At 28.9% G+C, this 20,832-nt stretch overlaps 1 protein-coding gene across 1 annotated transcript; it reads right to left on the reverse strand.

Annotated features, from left to right (window-relative positions):
• Positions 1–10,053: 10,053 nt before the first annotated feature.
• Positions 10,054–10,326, reverse strand: LOC124935070 (auxin-responsive protein SAUR66-like). The gene has a single exon (XM_047475533.1). It carries the CDS (start codon positions 10,324–10,326, stop codon positions 10,054–10,056), a length of 273 nt encoding a protein of 90 aa, XP_047331489.1.
• Between the last annotated feature and the right edge of the window lie 10,506 nt (positions 10,327–20,832).

Here is a 20,832-nt window from a genome sequence, read left to right on the forward strand (position 1 = left end):
ATAGTTTCAGGTTAACCGGATAACTTCCGGTTTTGGATACATCATTTGCTTCTTCTTCTAACTGGTTTGATTACTTGACCGGTTAGATTCTTGACCGTTCAAAGTTCTTGACCATTCCTGCACAACAAATTTGTTTTTGTTAAGTTCTAATTAACTGGTCAATTTTATCTAACAGTTCTCTTTAAGCATGTATCTATCAAATTAGTAGAAGACAAATCTGTGTGTTGATCTGCTCCTCGGAAATCATTATCCAATTAATGCCATGTTGACTTATTATCAAATAAAATCAGAGGATATCCCAAAGTTGTACCTCAACGATCCTCAACCAATCAGATTCAAGGAATGAAGTACTATCAAGGAAATATATTCGTTGAAGAAGAAGAATATGACTGTTGTCATATTTCTATTTAAGAGATGAATGCTCTATCGGATCAACCACCTATCTGAACCTTTGAGCACCTCACCTTTCGAACACTTTACGAACTGACAACTCTGCAAGAACTTTCAAACCACCTTTGCGATAATATCTGTTCAAGCTTTCAAACTAGTGTGTGTTAGAATTTCATGTGTTTTACAACTTCATCTATTCCGTGTGAGTGATGAGTGTTATAAGTTGATAGAATCTGTTTTTGTTCAAAAAGTGAGCTTAATGAGAAGTCGAAAACGAGCCGTAAATAAGCCTCGAGTGTTCGACGTAACCTTTGTAAATAGTTTGAATATTCTGAGTGAATATCATTCTTAACGTCTGAGAAGAAGGGGTGACGTAGGAGCTTTATCTCCGAAAATCCATAAATTATGTGTTGTGTTTTCCTTCTATTTCGTGTACTCTCATTGCTGTCTAAATCGTGCTTGTGTTGCTTCAAGTTGAAACGAACATTTCCGCACTTGAACTTGGTTCAAGAGTTTGTGACAACTTGCGAAGTATTGAGATCGATATTAACCTCTAACAAGGTTAGTATCAACCAGCGTGTGTGTAAGAATTCACCCTAGCGAGACCTCGGTCTCCTTCGGCGATCCCAATCCTAACCAGTGGTATCAGAGCCAGGTTGTCTCTATACTCAAGCAACCAGACGTCAGCATGTCTTACAGCGAAAATGCTCCACTACTCAAAAGCGAAGACTTCGTTGATTGGAAGTTACGTATGCAATTGCACCTAACTACCATAGACAATGAAATGATGTTCATCCTCTTTGATGATCCAATAAAGATTAATAAGGAGAGGAGCGAATGGACAGCCAAGGACAGAAGAAGGAACAACCTTGACAATATCGGTAGAAATGTCATCTACAAAACCCTAGACAAAAACACATTTGCCAAGATCAGAGGATGCACTACTGCAAAAGAAGTGTGGGAGACAGTCATCCAGCTTCACGAAAGAAACGAGCGAACCAAGAAAAATAAAATCATGGTGGCTACTCAAAAATTTGAAAACATCAAAATGCGCCACGGAGAAACTATGAAGGAATTTGGTGACCGTTTTACAAGTGTAGTGAATGAACTCTCACTTCTTGGAAAGAAATACGACAACAAAGAGACGATTGTCAAAGCTCTAAGATCACTTCCTAGAACTTGGGATATCAAAACTATGGTGATGAGAGAATTAAAAGGTCTTTAGATGAAGTTGTATGATGTATTTGAAAATCTGAAAGCAATTGAGTTCGAGATGAACTCAAGAAATGAAGATGAAGCCTCAGCATCAACAGCTACTAGAGCTCTAGTAACCTCCGTGGAACCGGCAGCTGTTCTACCTGTCAAATCGGCTGAACAGTTCATCGATGATGCAATGGTCATGCTTGCTAGGAAGTTCGAAAAGTTCATGAAGAAGAACCAACCCACCAACTCATACAACTACAACTACTCTAACGATAACAAAGCTAACGTTCACTATTTTAATTGTGATGCCTTAGGTCACTACAGGTCAGAAGGCCGGAAGCCAAGAAGGGACGACCAAAAACCAACCGAACAGAATCAAAGGGAAGATCACCAGTCAAACAGTCAAGGTAAAGAGATCCAAAAGGCATTGTTAGCTGATGATGGTGAAAGTCAGTGGGCACATAGTGACTCGGATAGTGATGATGAAGGAATCAGATGTCTTATAGAAAACGAAGAAGAGGTATTCGACTTCATCTCCGAGGAATTAACTTGAGAAGACTTAATTACTACACTTAATGACATGGTCATTGAGTATAAGAATCTGTCCAATCTAGTACCAACCTGGCTTAATACTCAAATCGGTGGAACTATCCTCTGAGAATGAGAAGCTCAAGGAGACAGTCCAATTTTAACTAAAGAAAATGAAAGAACCAAATACGTGATTGCTGCATGGAAGAGATTTGGAGATGTTGTGAGACAGATAACGAGTCATCAAAGACCCTATAATTGCAAGTTCGGTCTAGGCTATGACAACAACAATCCAGATAAGTCTAAATCTTCTAACTACAAAGAGTTGAAACTTAGTAAAGACAAGCTTCCATTCATAAACTTTGTCAAGAGTACATCAATCGACAATGAAGCAAGTCACGACTCAAAACTGGCAAAAGAACAAACATATGTAGGACCAACCGACAAGTCGCGATGGCTCATTCCTGAGAGAAGGAAAGTCAACTGGCCGATTAGGCAAGAACACGATAGAAAGTCAGAAAAAGCTCATCAAATATCATCACCACCATACAGTGAGGTATTCAAAGGTAGAAAGAGAGATGTCAAGCCTGATACCAATAGAATTATTAAGACTATTACAGGGAGATTCATTCAATTAATTCGAGTATGGATTCTCAATGGACTAATTAACCGTGGACCCAATTAAATGTGGGTACCCAAAGGGTGTAAATTGTTGTATTTTGCAGGGCAAACAGATTAAACGCTTAGAGAACTCGGAATGGTACTTGGACAGCGGATGCTCTAGGCACATGACAGGAAACAACAAGCTGTTAACTAACATTATGAAAGAATCCGGTTCAAAGATCATCTTTGGTGATAACTCTAAGAGTAAGGTTGTGGGTAGGGGTAAGATTGTCCATAGAAACCTAACTATAAATGACGTGCTACTTGTTGAGAACCTATGTTTTAACTTGCTTAGTATTAGTCAAATGTGTGACATAGGATACAATGTCAAATTTCACAAACAAGCATGTTTAATTAAAAACTAACAGGGTAGTACTTTATTGACAAGACATAGGACATGAAACATTTACAAAGTAGACTAGAAAATTAAATGCTTAAATATTGTATGCATGATTGCTAAAAATGATCAAAACTGGCTTTGGCATAAAAGATTAAATCATTTGAACTTTAAGACAATCAACTATATTTGCACTAAGGAACTAGTTCAAGGTATAACTAATATAAAGTTTTCAAAAGATAAAGTATGTTTTGCATGTCAAATGGGTAAACAAATTAAATTGTCTTTCAAAAGTAAAGGAAACATTCAATCCAGCAGATGCTTAGAACTTCTTCACATGGATCTTTTCGGACCGATTAAGGTAACAAGCCTATGCGGAATGAACTACATTATGGTAATTATAGATGAATATTCTAGATATACATGGGTTATTTTCTTATCATCCAAAAATCAAGTTACACCAAATCTGATCAAAATGCTTAAAAGAGTACAAAACGAAAAATTTGTACGTGTTAATAAAATCAGAAGTGATAGAGGAACCGAATTTACTAATAGAATTTTAAATGTATATCTTGTGGATTCTGGTATTAGACACGAGTTGTCTAGTACAAGAACACCTCAACAAAATGGACTAGCCGAGAGGAGAAACCGAACCCTCAAGGAAGTTGCAAGATCCATGATAGCCGATTTGGGTGTTCCTCAAAAGCTTTGGGCAGAGTCTATCAATATCGCATAATATACTCAAAAAAATCGCTCCATGATAAACAAATGTCTTAACAAAATGCCTTTTGAAGTATACCATGACCAAATCCCTAATATCCGGTATTTTAGGATCTTTGACTGTAAGTGTTACATTCATAGCAATGGCAAAAACTATTTGACCACTGTTGACGCTAAATCAGATGTTGGTATAATGATATGTTATTCTAAAATTAGTAAATCATATAGAGTGTACAACAATAAGACTCTTACTATTAAAGAATCATCTCACGTTGTATTTGACGAATCTGTTGAAAGTAATATTTCATCATCCATTGATTTATCTAACAGATTGGAAGATATAGATATTCAATCTGATAGTGTAGACGAGGTTCCGGTCTATAGAAGATTTGTGTATGACCAGACGGTTAATGACGTTGAAGTTCAGCAAGATCAAGCTACTTCACATCAGGAAGTTGACAACTCAGAAACTGCTAAGGAAATCGGACGGTCTAACACTATTCAACATACCAGTCGGTCAAAAAGCATTTTAGGACCGAATCTTAAATGGAACAAAGATCATCCTTCTGAGCTAATTATAGGCCTTCAAGTTCGGCATATTGAAGGAGGAACATTCATAAATCAGGCCAAGTACACGAAAGAATTATTAAAGAAATTTGGAATGGATAGTTGTTCTGTTGCCTCAAATCCAATGAGCTCCTCGATCAAATTTGATAAGGATGAAGATGGTCAAAGTGTTGACATCACATCATATCGTGGAATCATTGGATCACTTTTCTACCTAACAGCAAGCAGATTAGACATTCTATTTGCGGTTGGAGTATGCGAAAGATTTCAGGCTAATCCAAAACAGTCTCATTACACTACTACTAAAAGAATATTGAAATATCTTAAGGGAACTTAAGATGTGGGACTGTGGTATCCGAAGGATTCCAGTTTCAATTTAACAAGCTATTCTGATGCAAACTATGCAGGTTGCAAAGTCGATAGGAAGAGCACTAGTGGGACATGTCAATTCTTAGGTGACCGGCTTGTTTCTTGGTACAGCAAGAAACAAACTTCGGTTGCGACATCAACTGCAAAAGCGGAGTACCTTGCAGCTGGCAGTTGCTGTGCTCAACTCCTTTGGATCCAACAGTAGTTAAGAGATTTCGGTATAACAACTGAGGAGTCCCTAATTTTCTGTGACAACACGAGCGGCATTGCAATCACATATAATCTGGTGTTGCACTCAAGGACAAATCATATTGACATTCGACATCATTTTATCCGAGAATAAAAACATATTCGGCTAGAATATGTTTCAACCGAGCAACAAGTGGCCGATATCTTCACTAAACCACTATAGGAAGTTAAGTTTTCATATTTCAGAATCATTTTGGGTCTTGCTGATAGTAGCCAAATTGTTCCTTAAAATACCGGCATGCATATAGGGAGAAAATTTTCTCAAAAAGAAGAACATTTTGTATTATATATATATATATATATATAATATTAGTGGCGGACCTACTAGGGGCTGGGTTTCCCATTCAGGGTAAAAGTTTTAAGATATTTTATATATACATATTTACCAAATAAGGCTTTGTCTTGCTGGTTTTAGAGCTGAAATGTATAACGGAGGGTCAGCCTCTCACATTTCCTTTATAATAAACCTCATACTTTTTTTATAAAATAATATTTTTTTTATTTTATACCAAAACTATTTTCTAATATATAAATCTTTATAATAAATTAACACTTTCTTTTATAAAAATTAATAAAAAAAACTAATTCATAAATATAGTATCTAATTTCAAATATAATTTTATTAAAATAATTATTATTAATATTTTATTTTATACATACAATATTTATAATAATACATAAATTTTAGTTAATATATAAATAACATTTATTTATATGAGTTAAAATATAAAGAATTATATATAAAATAATGAAAATAATATAATATTATTATTTATTTTAAAACTACATTTATATTATAATTATATATATAAATATATATATTATAAGTTAAAATATAATATATAAACCTCACACTTTTTTTATAAAATAATATATTTTTATTTTATACCAACATTATTTATAATATATAAATATTTATAATAAACTAAAACTTTCTTTTATAAAAATTAATAAAAAAAACTAATTCATAATTATAAGTATTCTAATTTCAAATATAATTTTATTAAAATAATTATTATTAATATTTATTTATACAAATAATATTTTCTAATATACAATATTTATAATAATACATAAATTTTAATTAATATATAAATAACATTATTTATATAAGTTAAATATAAAAAAATTATATATAAAATAATAAAAATCATATAATATTATTATTTATTTTAAAACTACATTTATATTATAATTATATATATATAAATATATATATTATAAGTTAAAATATAATATATAAATCTCACACTGTTTTTTATAAAATAATATATTTTTTATTTTATACATACACTATTTTCTAATATATAAATATTTATAATAAACTAACATTTTCTTTTATAAAAATTAATAAAAAAACACTAATTCATAATTATAATATTCTAATTTCAAATATAATTTTATTAAAATAATTATTATTAATATTTTATTTTATATGAACAATATTTTCTAAGATACAATATTTATAATAATACATAAATTTTAGTTAATATATACTTAACATTTATTTATATAAGTTAAAATATAAAAAATTATATATAAAATAATAAAAATTATATAATATTATTATTTATTTAAAACTCCATTTATATTATAATTATATATATAAATATATATATTATAAGTTAAAATATAATATATAAACCTCACACCTTTTTTTATAAAATAATATTTTTTTTTATTTTATACAAACATTATTTTCTAATATATAAATATTTATAATAAACTAAAACTTTCTCTTATAAAAATTAATAAAAAAAACTAATTCATAATTATAATATTCTAATTTCAAATATAATTTTATTAAAATAATTATTATTAATATTTTATTTTATACAAACAATATTTTCTAAAATACAATATTTATAATAATACATAAATTTTAGTTAATATATAAATAACATTTATTTATATAAGTTAAAATATAAAAAATTATATATAAAATAATAAAAATCATATAATATTATTATTTTTTTTAAACTACATTTATATTATAATTATATATATATATAAATATATATTATAAGTTAAAATATAATATATAAATCTCACACTGTTTTTTATAAAATAATATATTTTTTATTTTATACAAACAATATTTTCTAATATATAAATATTTATAATAAACTAACACTTTCTTTTATAAAAATTAATAAAAAAAACACTAATTCATAATTATAGTATTCTAATTTCAAATATAATTTTATTAAAATAATTATTATTAATATTTTATTTTATACTAACAATATTTCTAAGATACAATATTTATAATAATACATAAATTTTAGTTAATATATACTTAACATTTATTTATATAAGTTAAAATATAAAGAATTATATATAAAATAATAAAAATTATATAATATTATTATTTATTTTAAAACTCCATTTATATTATAATTATATATATAAATATATATATATTATTAATTTCAATATAATTAATAATACAAATTAATTATAAAATAAAAATTAAAATAATAATATATATATAAGGGTAAAATAACAATTTATATAAATATAAGGATAAGATATTATTTTATATTTTTAAATTTTAAATTAGTTTTAAACTATTTCAACAAATAAATGTATTTGTTAGATTTTATTTAGGGGTTTAGGGTTGTGACACATATTTATTTTTAGTTATTTATTTTATGTAAGATATAGAATAATGTAGATGTTCTATAAACGAATTTGTACTTCTATATCACATGACCAGCTTGAGCCTTCTCAATCAATTAATGAGCCTACTAATGAGTCTAATGTTACTGTTAGGATCTAGGTCGCGACTGGAGGACCGGGGTTGCCCGGTTAGCGCGTCTCACTCAAAGGATGGTGATTAATTCTGTTAGAGATTAACACCGGGGTTTCAATACTACACAAACTGTCACAAACCCTTGAACCAGATTCAAGCACGGAAGAGGTTTGTTTCAGGTTGAAGTAGCACACTCACAAGATAGGCAGAACCGGTTTTGAATAGGACAGGTTTGAAAGTTGCTGGGTTGGTTTTGGATCTTAGTGATTTGGTTTAGGTAGTGTTAAAAACGGTTATAGCGGTGTAGATGGGTTAGTGCAGATTGGTAAGAATGTAGAACCGGCAGAAAGTAAATAACAAGACAGGTTTTTATGGATGTTCGGAGATAAAACTCCTACGTCACCCCTTCCTCTCGAAACCGCGAGAAGGATATTCACTAAGGAATACAAATACAATCCGATCGAGACTTATTTCATGCTCGATAACACCCGTACAATTTACACCGAAATTGTAAATATACACTTCAACTTAGCACTTAAGCTTTTCTAGAGATAGAACACAATTTTATCACTTGTAAATTAATTGTCCACTGTGTTCCCGCTGTGTGTCCCACATTTACTCCTCTTCTGCTGCTCCTTTTATAGGTGAGATGTGCCAACGGTCACATTTCTTTACTTGAATTTGATTGGTTGAGCAGAGGTTCAGTGATTCAGACCTGGCGGTCAACTTTTCAGACCTGGCGGTCTGTTCTTCCAGTAGGTAGGTCAAACCGGCTAGGTTTGTCTTTTACTCAATGTGGTAACTGTCGGTTAGATAGTTGTCTGTACTTGGAAGATTGCCTTTCTGATTTATCCTAAAGTGGAAAGATCCTGTAGGACGGTCTTCTGCAGCCTGCAGACTGTCCTCAGACTTGTATGAATATGGCAATGTTCAGTCTGTTCCTTTGGTATCATTCTCAACAGATACCTGAAGTATCTTCTTATGCTGGTCGGTTATTTGTCTTAACCGGATGGCTTTCGGTTATTGCTTTAGCTTCTGGTCGGTTAATGACCGACTATCTGGTGTTTCCGGCCTTTGGTTTTGACCGATCTTGCCTTCTTTGTGCGGTCATGTTTCTGGTCGGTTTGATAACTTGACCAGTTGAGCTTCTTAAACCGTTCATTGATTTGACCGGTCCGGTTCTTTGTCTGTTCCTGCATAGGAGGTTTATTTGTGTTAAGTTCTATTAACCGGTCTAATTTTATCTAACAGTTACTGATCAAATATACATGGTTATAATATAGCATATCAAAAGATGCATCATTTTGTTTTTGGTGTTATCTTTTCAAACCTTTAAATAGAGAAAACGTGGATGATAACTTTATGAGAGATGAGTACAAAAATTGGAAAAGGGTATTAGAAAGATTCAATCGTCATATGGGAATTTCAAATAGTTGTCATAATGAAGCTAGAATTCAATTTGAATCATTTCAAGATCAAAGACATAGCGTGAGAAACGTTTTACGTACACATGGTCGTGATTTAGAAATAAATTATCGCACTCGTTTAACGACAATGTTTGATGTAACACGCTTTATATTGAGGCAAGGATTACCTTTTCGAGGACATGATGAGTCAAATAGTTCATCAAATAAAGGTATTTTCTTGAATTGATTGATTGGTATACTCAACATAATGAAGAGATTTTGTCTTCTTTTATACCGACTCATGGACAAAAATAATTTAGTAATTGTGATTGTTAGTATTTTGTAATTGTGCTTGTTAATAATTTTTTTTAATTACCGAGTAAAATTTTAATTAAAAAATGCATTTATTTGATCGCCAAAATTTTTTTACGTTACTATGTATTTGACCCCCGAGAAAACATTTCTGGTCCGCCACTATATATATATATATATATATATATATATATATATATATATATATATATTTATTGAGAATCCTTATGGCCTGCACAACAATGCTTCTCCGATATACATGGCATAGTCAATTTTGTAATATATAGATAGATAATACATCTATATTTTATATTCAATTCAAACTCATTCTAAATAAGACATATTCATCGTTTGTTCTGGTGATAACACTTTGATGATTCCCTTTTCTTTTGATAAACTAAACTTTCTTCCATTTACAAAATTGTTATAACAATACAAAATCAAAAGCTGCAGACCGTTTGATCATGTTGGACAAACAATGAAGATGATAAACATAACTGACCGCAGGGCAACGTTGACATCACGATCAGCCTCTCCTCTATATCTTCACCGGATTATGATATTTTTATCAAAGAATTAGCATATTCCATAAAGGCACCATCAAAGGGAAGCACAATTGGACCATTCCCATAATTCCCATCCAATCCATATTCCTCTTCAGCCATTCTAAAGATTTCTAACATGACATGATTATGGAGATAGGCCAATGGAAGCACAAACCGTTTTCCTTCGCTTGTGTAAACCGCAAAATGGCCCTTCTCGAAGCTTTTTGTGTCCGGGATTCGTTTCCTGCTGATAGCTGCCCATTTTCGCCACCTACTAACCATGTTCACGAGCTTGTTGGATGTAATCATGATTTTGGTGTTCCTTTAGAGACTTTAAAAGGAAAAAAGTTGAGAGTCTTGTACTTGTTGATGTGAAGGAAAGAAGAGGAATGACTTCTTATATATGAAGGAAAACATAGAGATGTGGCTGCTAACAGATGTCTGGAATCCTTGGGCTGCAATTTAACGCCATTTGAAGGGTCAAGTGGGAGATGGGAGTTTTAGTTTGCAAGTGAAAGACAAGTGGTAAACATTTAATATATAATATATAATTTGATGTGCAAACAGTTAAAGTAGATTTGGTTGAGTTAACCCATGAATCAATTGAATATGAGGATGACTTTAGCTCAACAAATATACTACTACATCTCATTTAGATGTTGATAGTTTGGGGAGATTTAACCATATGTCTTGTTAAAGGTTTTAATTTGTCTACAACTGGCTTGCCACTTGTACCACCTTTTCTTACTTGTCTACAATAGGCATGCCACTTGTACCACTTTTTCTTAGTAGATTGCATGCTTATTAGTTTAGGTTTTTAATTTGGTTAATGGAAATTTAGCATGGATCATATTTTAATATTTGCCTTCCTAACTAGAAACTTATAAATATATAATGTCATTAATATATTTATTTATTTTTAATATTTTATAAACTTAATAAGAATTTTAAATTTATTTATTCATAATAATATTATGTTTTAATATTTTAAATTATAAATAAATAAATAAATTTATAAAAAAATATTATATTTTAAAAATATAGTATGAACGGTATAAACAAGGATAATAATAAATAAAATGGGGTGAGAATAGTAGGTTGATTTTTCGTCCCGATCTTATTGTCATTCATATTTCCCAATATAATCACATTGTGAAGGGAGGCGCAACGTACAAATTCTGCCCTTACAAAGTCAAGTAATTCGACATCGCAGACACCAACCATGTTGACATCGTTTTATTCTTTTGCTTGCATACTAAGGGAGACTAATGACGAGAAACAAAATCAGTGAATTTGTGGTCATTCTGAAAACACCTTATGTATTATGTTAGATGGAAATGGAGACAACTGCTCATTAACTTGGGAACTACCAGTTGACAATCAAGATTTGGAGGAGATTGTCCATAACTCTCGACATGGTCTGCTTCCCAGAAGAAAGACAAATGATCCATAAATGGTTGGCTAAGAAAGTCAAAATTAACTTATTTGTGGCTAACACCCTCATAAGTTTTTGGGAGATATTGTACACCAAATCTGGGTAGAAAAAAATGTAAGAGTTTTGATGAGATGTTCAAATCGATAGAACAATATTGCTCATATGTGGAGAAATGTCCCAGTCACCAAACGAAACTGGAATACATGTTAAGGAAACTAAAATTGATTATGGTTAAGTCATAATTAGGGCTATACAAAAATACGGAAACAATAACTGAACTGAACCGATAGCTTAACGGTTTCAATTTACAGGTTTATTGATTACTCGGTTATAACGGTTCTAGTTAACCGGTTTGTTATCGGTTAAACGGTTCAGTATTCGTTTGAATTATTTTTCTAACATAATTTAATCTTATATATTTATATTAGTTATTTTTGTAAATATTAGATATATTACAAAAAAAAAAAAAAACATGCCAGAGTCGTGATATTTGACATAGCAAGGTTGTTCGCGAGCTCCACACACATGTGTGGTTCTTAAAAAAATAAACAGTACGACACAAACAAGGATTCTGGAAAAGAAATCATTAAAATTGTTTAATATTTAATTTTAAAAATTGAATTATCTGTTCACGGTTAAACCAATTAATCAACCGAAACCAACCGAAACCAATAGAACCAAAACCGGTAAAACCAATACTAATAATGATCGGTTAATCGATTTATAAAATAAGAGGTAAAACCAATCATAATCTCCTAACCAAAGTAAGATAGATAGCTAGATTTATTTTAATATTGTCCTATATTCTATTCTAATGTAATTTGATTATTCTATATGTTTAATTTTAACTTATTGAGATAGATGTTTGTTTTACTGTAATTTAAATGATACATTTTTTTGTTGATTTTTTTTTTTAATAAAAGGACTCTAAGTCTCTTTTCTCCACACCAACAAAATAAAATAGAAAAAAAATAGATTAGACTAATCTAAGTGTTTTTTTTTTTTCTATTTTAATTTTCTCTGTATTAATTATGTAAATTTAAAAGGATAAAATTTTAGTGTTTAATTTACAAGATGTTTAACTCACTTGCTTATAAGTCAATCTTGATTTATCTAAAGTGCGGGCTTGACTAAATGATATAAAATGTTAATTTAGAGTTTATATCATATAAAGTAATTTTAATGCAAATCTTGCTTTCATTTCCTTTAATATAAAATGATAACTATGAATATGCGTAACAAAATCTTGGAAGGCATACAGACTTTGAGATTGTGAATAAGGTTAAGCATTGGGTGGATTAATTTGAAATCTAATCCAATTTGAATTCTAAATACTAATTCAGATCCGATATTTCGGATTGGATTGAGATCAGATCGGATTGAGTTCGGATTGAATTAAATCGGATTGGATTAGAATTATCCAAATTATCCAAACTATCTAAATAAAAATATATTTTTTAATTTATTATTTTTTAAATTAAATTTCATCTCAATATAATATATATTTTACTTAACATCACTTTGACAATGATTTTTATTTTTTTTATTATTATTTTTTTCAGATTCAAATTTAATAATAATAAAAAATTTAAATTTAAAAATAAAATAAAATAAATTATTGACTAATTTCAAGTTAATATATATAAATATTTTTTAGTTTTAATTATCCAAACCATTTTCAATCCAATCCGTATCTGATCCGTATTAATTAGTAAAATGGTTTAGATTTCGGATGGGATAAATTTAGTTTGGATTTAATATGAATCGGACAAAACGAATTTGTTTTACCCATTTGCTCACCTCTAATTGTGAGGTGCTACGATGGGCAGGGTTCGATTTTAGAGTTTTGTACAGCCCGACCTCTTTTCTCTTCCGGTTCTCTGGGGGCTATATATATATATATAACAGCGGACTGCACAACTAGATCTACTCTCAATCCATTTTCTCAATTAAATAAATTATTTTTATTGTTCATACATATATAACAATTGAGATTATAATTACAAATACTATAAGCAACGTGTCAATGATCCAAATGAGTTCGGTTTATTAATCTTCATTCGGGTTTTTCATTAAAACAACATTCCTCAATAACATAATCGTCTTTCGATTTATAAATTAAAAACATTTTTTTGCACCATCTAGGTCTCTCTTCCTGTCCGTCGCATCTCCCTTACTCGCACATAATTAGTGTCTCTAAACATAAAATATTATGTTCTTTCATAAAATACTAATTTACATGCATGAGTGTTTCTCTGTATACAATTTTTTTATACTTTAATTAATAAGGGTTCAATTAAGCCTTTTAATAAATCAGTTTGATTAGTCTTGAAATTTTGTTATGATCAAATTAACACATGTATATCAACATATTTGGATTAAATCTAACATAAGTTTGTTGAAAGATGTTGGCCAGTTTAATTTTGATATCAAACATATATATGAATTACTAAAAGTGGAGCTAGGTTCAAATGGACATTTATTTTTACTTGATGGAACAACTAAACATATGAGAAGTATAAAAAAATTAAAACTATTTGATAAATTGAAACTTCTTGATGGTATGTATATATATGTTCCAAACTGTAAGTACAAACTAATTTTAGTATCTAAACTTGCTAAGACAAGTCATATTCGATATCAAATTTTGCCTACCGATTGTATATTGCAGGATCTTAAGGACAACAACATCATAGGAACTAGAAAATTATCTCAAAACTTGTACTTACTTGAAAATATAGGATCTAAATTCGAGTTAGAAAATACTGCACTAAATAGTTGTACTTATTTCAAATTACATAGGAGACTTGGACACATTGTTCATATTGCATTAAAGAATTTTTTTATTTTAATAAAGATGATATTGTTCATTGTGATGTGTATCCTTTCTCTAAACTGAAACAATTGTCTTTTAGTAGTACTTCTAAAATTACGCTGTTTTAAAATTGTTCATATAGATGTTTGGTGTCATACAAAGAAAATTCATTTATAAATTATCTTTTTATGTTAACCATTATTGATGATTATAGTAAATTCATGATTAAATACAAACATCTTGTTATCCAAATATTCATTGAATTATATGCCATGATAAAAAACTCAATTCAATTTGACTGTTAAAATTATTAGAACAGATAATGGCAGTGAGTTTTGTTAATAACGAATATTAATTTCTTTTAAAGAAAAATAAAATTTTACATAAAAAAATTGTGTGTTTACACACCCAAACAAAATGAGGTGGTAGAAAGAAAACACCGGCATTTTCTTATAGTATCTCGGTAATGCATGTTTGAAGTCAAAATGCCTAGAATATTCAAGCCATTTTCAATATTAATGTCAACACATGTTATTAATAGAACTCATTCCAAAATTTTAAAATCTGACAGCCCATATCACATTATTTATAAACAAAAACCAAATTATTATAATTTGAGAGTTTTTGGATGTTTATGTTATATAAAAAATAATTTTCCAAATAAAATAAATTTTAACCAAGGGGTCAAAGTGCGTCTTCTTAGGTTATCAATCAGGACAAAATGGATTCAGGGTTTTTGATTTAAAACAATAAGTTATTATTGTTTCAAGAGATGTTTTTCATGAAAAGAATCTTCCATTTTCACAAAATTAAAGTTAAAAAAATAAATTTTTATAATCATGATGTTGGTACTAATCAATTTTTTTGATTTGTATGATTCTGAAACTGATTCTAATATTAATTCTTACACAGACAACACTCTAAAAGAGTAAAAAACAAAAAATCAAAATATTTTTGAACCCCAAAGTGAAAACACATATTCTCAAGAACAATTTGAGAATTCTCAAACTTCTTTTTCACAAGATGAAAATTCTTTATCACAAGATGAACAACTAAAAGTGGGAAGACAAAGAAAATCACAAGCATGGTGTAATGACTATGTGATGAGTTTAAATATTGAATCATCTACACAGAATAAAAAACCATATACTCCTAACACTTTTCCTTACACAAATAAATGCAAAAAAAAAAAATCTAGAATTTTTGGTAATATTTCTACTATTAAAGAGCCTCAAACATACATAAAGGTTTCAAAACTTAATCATTGGTAACAAGCCAGGAAAGAGGAGTTAATTGCTCTTCAAGAAAATAAAACTTAGATTTTAACTTCTCTTCCAAAGGGGAAAAAAGTCAATTGGATGTAGATGGGTATTCAAAACTAAATTGAAACCAGATGGATCAGTAGCAAAATATAAAGCTCGATTGGTGGCGAAAGGATACAACCAAAAGAATGAAGTTGACTTTCACGATAGTTTCTCTCCGATAGCTAAAACGGTAATTATTTGTTTATTTCTTACTTTTACTACTGCTAATAAATGATTTTTACAACAATTTGATGTAAAAACGCATTTCTCTACTATAACCTTAAAGAGAATGTTTATACGATTATTTTAGAAGGCTATACCGAAGTTAAAACTTGTCAAGTATGTAAGCTTAAAAAAGTTTCTCTTGTTTAATATAAGCATCTAGGTAGTGAAATTTATAATTTACAAAATATTTTATAAATTATAGTTTTTACAATCTTCTCATGATAATTGTTTGTTGACAATGAAAATCAATATTTCTTTTTAACTTTATTAGTTAATGTTGACATTATTCTAATTGTAGGAGACAATTTATATCAAATTGATTGTGTGAAATATTATTTGTCAAAATATTCATAATTTCTTAGGATTAGAAATATATCGTACTGATGATAGAATATATGTTAATCAACGAAAATATATTTTGAATATTTTTGCCGAGACACGAGATTAACAGGTTGTAGACCTACTGTAATTCCTATAACAAAATAAGTTAAATTGAATGAGAAAAACAGTACTGTGATATCTAAACCCGAAAGGTTTAAACTTCTTATTGGGCGTTTGATTTATCTCAGTTTTACGTGATCCGACATTAGTTTTAGCGTACAATAGTTAAGCCAATATATGAATCAACCCTTAAAAATTCATCGGGTTGCAACCCTTTAGGTTGTGCGATACCTGAAGGGGACTCCTAGTTTGGGGTTGTTTTATCCTTATTTATCTAACAATCTACTTGAGAGATTTTCAGACACAGATTGGGCTACCTGCACTAACATTCGACGATCAATCATAGGTTATTGTATCAAATATGGTGATGCACTAATATTTTGGAAGACAAAGAAACAAAGCATTGTCTCTCGATCCTCGCTGAAGCATAATACCGAAGTATGACCAACAATTTGTGAGCTCAAATGAATTTCATTTTTACTACAAGACATGAACGTCTCATTTACATTACTAATCCCGCTGCGGTGTGATAATGCGATACATATCGTTGGAAATCCAGTTTTTCATTAACGTACAAAGCATCTGACATAGACGATCATCTTGTATGTGATCATTTCAAACAATATTTTATTATTCCTCAACATTTGTATTCAAATGTACAACTAGGAGATTAAAGGGGTAAAAGCACTGGTGTAATAGAAAAAACTAGACATTGGCCGAAATTGGAAACAAGCCTTTCGTCCCACATCGGTAGAAACAATTCATCGTAGATGAACTTTTCACTATAAACTATTCCGCTGCTTGCTCATACGTGCTCTGTGTACAAAGTGAGCTATTCTTTCGACTTTTACTAAAAAAAAAATACCATGTACACACATCAAAATAGTGGCATACACCTATTTTTGGAGGGTTTACCTTTAAGGTAGCCCTACAAATATCAGTTTCCTATCTTTTTGAACTCTTATATTTATATTGATTCATTCATTATTTTCCACCATAAAAGTTATAACACCACCCACCCTAATTTTTGCAAAATAAAATGGATTAAAAATTGAAAATATGTGTAGCAATAAGAAGGATCTAGATTAGCCAAGATTATCATCCTCAAAAACATTAGGAAAGTTCTAGAGATGTATATGAGACCACATGTGAAGATATTGATACAATAATTCCCATCTTGCAATTTCTTAAACTTACAACCAGCTTCCATGATAAAAACAAAAATATATATTGCTTAGGTAAAGTAAACAAGGGAAAGTGGTCAAATTTGAATCAATTTCAAGTATCTAGAGAAGGATTCACCTCCAAACTTGAAAATGACACAAAAATTCAGATATGTAAAGATCATTCCTTCACTCTGGATCATCATATGCTTAAAAACTATTCTAAGTAATGATTATCTCTCAGTCTTACAGTTGATTTATCCAACCACAATGAATTCCAATTTCTTTTCCAATCTATCACCAAATCAAATAAAAGTTACTTGGTTTTCTTCTTTTGATCTAGTTAATTAACACCAAAATAAAGTGCTAATGAACTTGATTTATTTGTTAATTTGAGAGTGGATGTCAAACCACTATTGATTTGTAACTCACTACGATAGTTTAAGTAATAACCGTCTCTTTAAAATGTCATAAGTCTTCGATTCAATTCTGACTAATAACAATTTAAATTGAAATGAACCGCGGCAAGAAAAAAATAGTGCTAGCTTCTTAAATAAATAAAAGAGTGAGAATCAGAATAATTTACAAAAGACAAAATAGATTAGCTATAGTTTAAATATTTGTGAAGAAACTTATCCCTCATAAAGTCAATATTATTCTACAGTAGTCTTGACAAATTTGATCTTTTGGTTGTATTCGAATTGTATTATCAAATATTAGAGAGAGAGAGAATTACTCTGAAGTTTGATATAGATTTGTCCCACATCGTTTATAACTATCCTTTGACACAAATTCAGTGTGCATATATAATATAATTTTTTTTTTTATAATAATATGTATCTCATATTTAAAATTCCACAATTAATATATTAAAAATAAATAAAATACTATTATTTACATTTTATTCACTTCGATAAATAACTCATTTTCTCACATATTTTTTTTAATGAACCTCTAGTCCCGTAACTTTATACTTTTTACTTTTGATCAATCAAATATTTAATTCATATTTTTTAATATTTAGCATCGTGACCTCACATTTTGAACAATCAAATATTTGATTCATATTTTTTTAACCAATTTTAATTGTTACCGGACTATTATCTATCGGCAAACCACATCTCAATCACACTTGAACTTGGTTAAAGGGTTGTACTTATTTTTGTTAGGTTGAAAGTTCGAAACATACATATAACATTTTTAATTTTATTTTTAACTGTTTTAAGTTTATGGGTGGGTGGGTCAAACCACAATCCGACTCAAGTATCCATTTTTACTCACATATATATATTCAAATTAACCACAACTCTCGAATTGACAATCTGAAACACTTTGAAATTAAGCATCATTATATATATATATATATATATATATATATATATATATATATATATATATATATATATATATATATATATATATATATATATATATTTATAAATTAGTTAAAAAGTTGAACTTTTATTATTAATAATGTCTCGTATTCATCAAATTTGACATTGAATTTAAAAATATAAAGTTTTATTAGCCTAGTTAATTAAGGGTTGTACTTGTTTATGTTTAGTTATGTTACAAGTTTAAAACATACTTATAGTATTTTTAATTTTATTTTTAACTGTTTTAAATATATGGACGGGTAAACTCACAATCCGACTCAAGTATTCATTTACTCTTACATATATATTCAAATTAACCACAATTTTCGACTCGGCAATCCAAACACTTTAAAAATTATATATATATATATTAAGATTCATCATAGTGCACATTTTACACACTAGGTGGAGAACAAATGAATGTGCACAATTGTGGAATAAATTTTTTAATTATTTGATATATCAATATTTATTTTAGTTTGAATATACATTTATTATTAATATAAATTATAATACTAATAATTAAACTTATTAAATTAGTATTCAAACAAAACCATATAAATTATGAAGATAATAGCAAAGAGATTTTGTAAATAAACTAGGTGATTAAAAGGGAAAAAGCACTGGTGTAAAGAATTGTGGATTAAAAAAAAATAAGGCATAAGAAGGTTCATCATGCAATAAAGACAATAAATTATACTGCACATTTTACAAACTAGTTGAAGAACAAATGAATGTGCACAGTTGTGGAATAAAATATTTAAGCATTTGATATATTATATTTATCTTATATTAATATTTATTTTAGTTTGAGTATATATTTATTACTAATATAATACTAATAATAAAACTTATTAATTAGTATTCAAACAAATCCTATAAAGTATTAAGATAATAGCAAAGAAATTTTGTAAATAAACTAGGAGATTAAAAGTGAAAAAACACTGGTGTAATTGTGTAAAGAATTGAGGATTGAAAAAAAAAATATGGCATATGAAGCTTTATCATGGAATAAGACGATACATTAGACTGCACATTTTACACATTTTACAAACTAGTTGAAGAACAAATGAATGTGCACAATTGTCGAATAAAAAATTTAAAAATTTGATATATTAATATTTATTTTAGTCTGAATATACATTCATTACTAATATAATACTAGTAATAAAATTTATTAAATCAGTATTCAAACAAATCCATATAAAACAAATCCAAATAAAGTATTAAGATAATAACAAAGAGATTTTGTAAATAAACTAAGAGATTAAAGGGAAAAAACGCTGATGTAAAGGAGAAATTTGACGAGATGACCCTATAATAATGAATTTTTTTTTGGAAATAATCCAAGCCTAATAAAACTTATAAAAATGATCATTTTGGACGAAAATACCCCTTTTGCATTACGAAGCTCCTTGTACGTAGGATATTTTGGACTTTGTACGTACCGAAAAAGTCATTTTTTCCAAATATTATCAGGCTTGAGTCATTTCCCAAAATGCGATCATTATTATGGTCATCTCGTCAAATTTCCCGTGTAAAAAAAATTGGATTAAAAAAAACTATCATACGAACAAATGAATGTGCACAATTGGTTAATAAAAATTATAAACATTTTGTTCCATTTTTCTTTAGAGAACTAGGATGACACATAGTCTTGGCCTCTTGTTTAAATTCAAAACACATTAGATGAAATTGAACTAATGACATTTTTGTGGTCGATTTTTATATTGAAAGTGAAAAGAATATGTGGAGTCATTTTATTTTTTACATTAAAAACAAAATTAATATAAAATATTATGCTATATTTATCATATGTTTTAGTCAACCGAGATTGGGCTACATTAAAAGACTTATTTATTTTATTTTAATTCTTTTACTTTTAAAGAAAAATATAACCTTAACAATTAATTAAAATAATACAACCTAGTATCATATATATATAAAAAAACAGTTTGATAAAATCCACCAAAAGTTGAACCTAAAATTTGTACCACCTCAGATCTCCTCTGTGATATCTTTTTCCCAT

The sequence above is a fragment of the Impatiens glandulifera genome, chromosome 4 (assembly GCF_907164915.1).
Source record: "Impatiens glandulifera chromosome 4, dImpGla2.1, whole genome shotgun sequence".
In the NCBI taxonomy this organism is placed as follows: domain Eukaryota; kingdom Viridiplantae; phylum Streptophyta; class Magnoliopsida; order Ericales; family Balsaminaceae; genus Impatiens; species Impatiens glandulifera.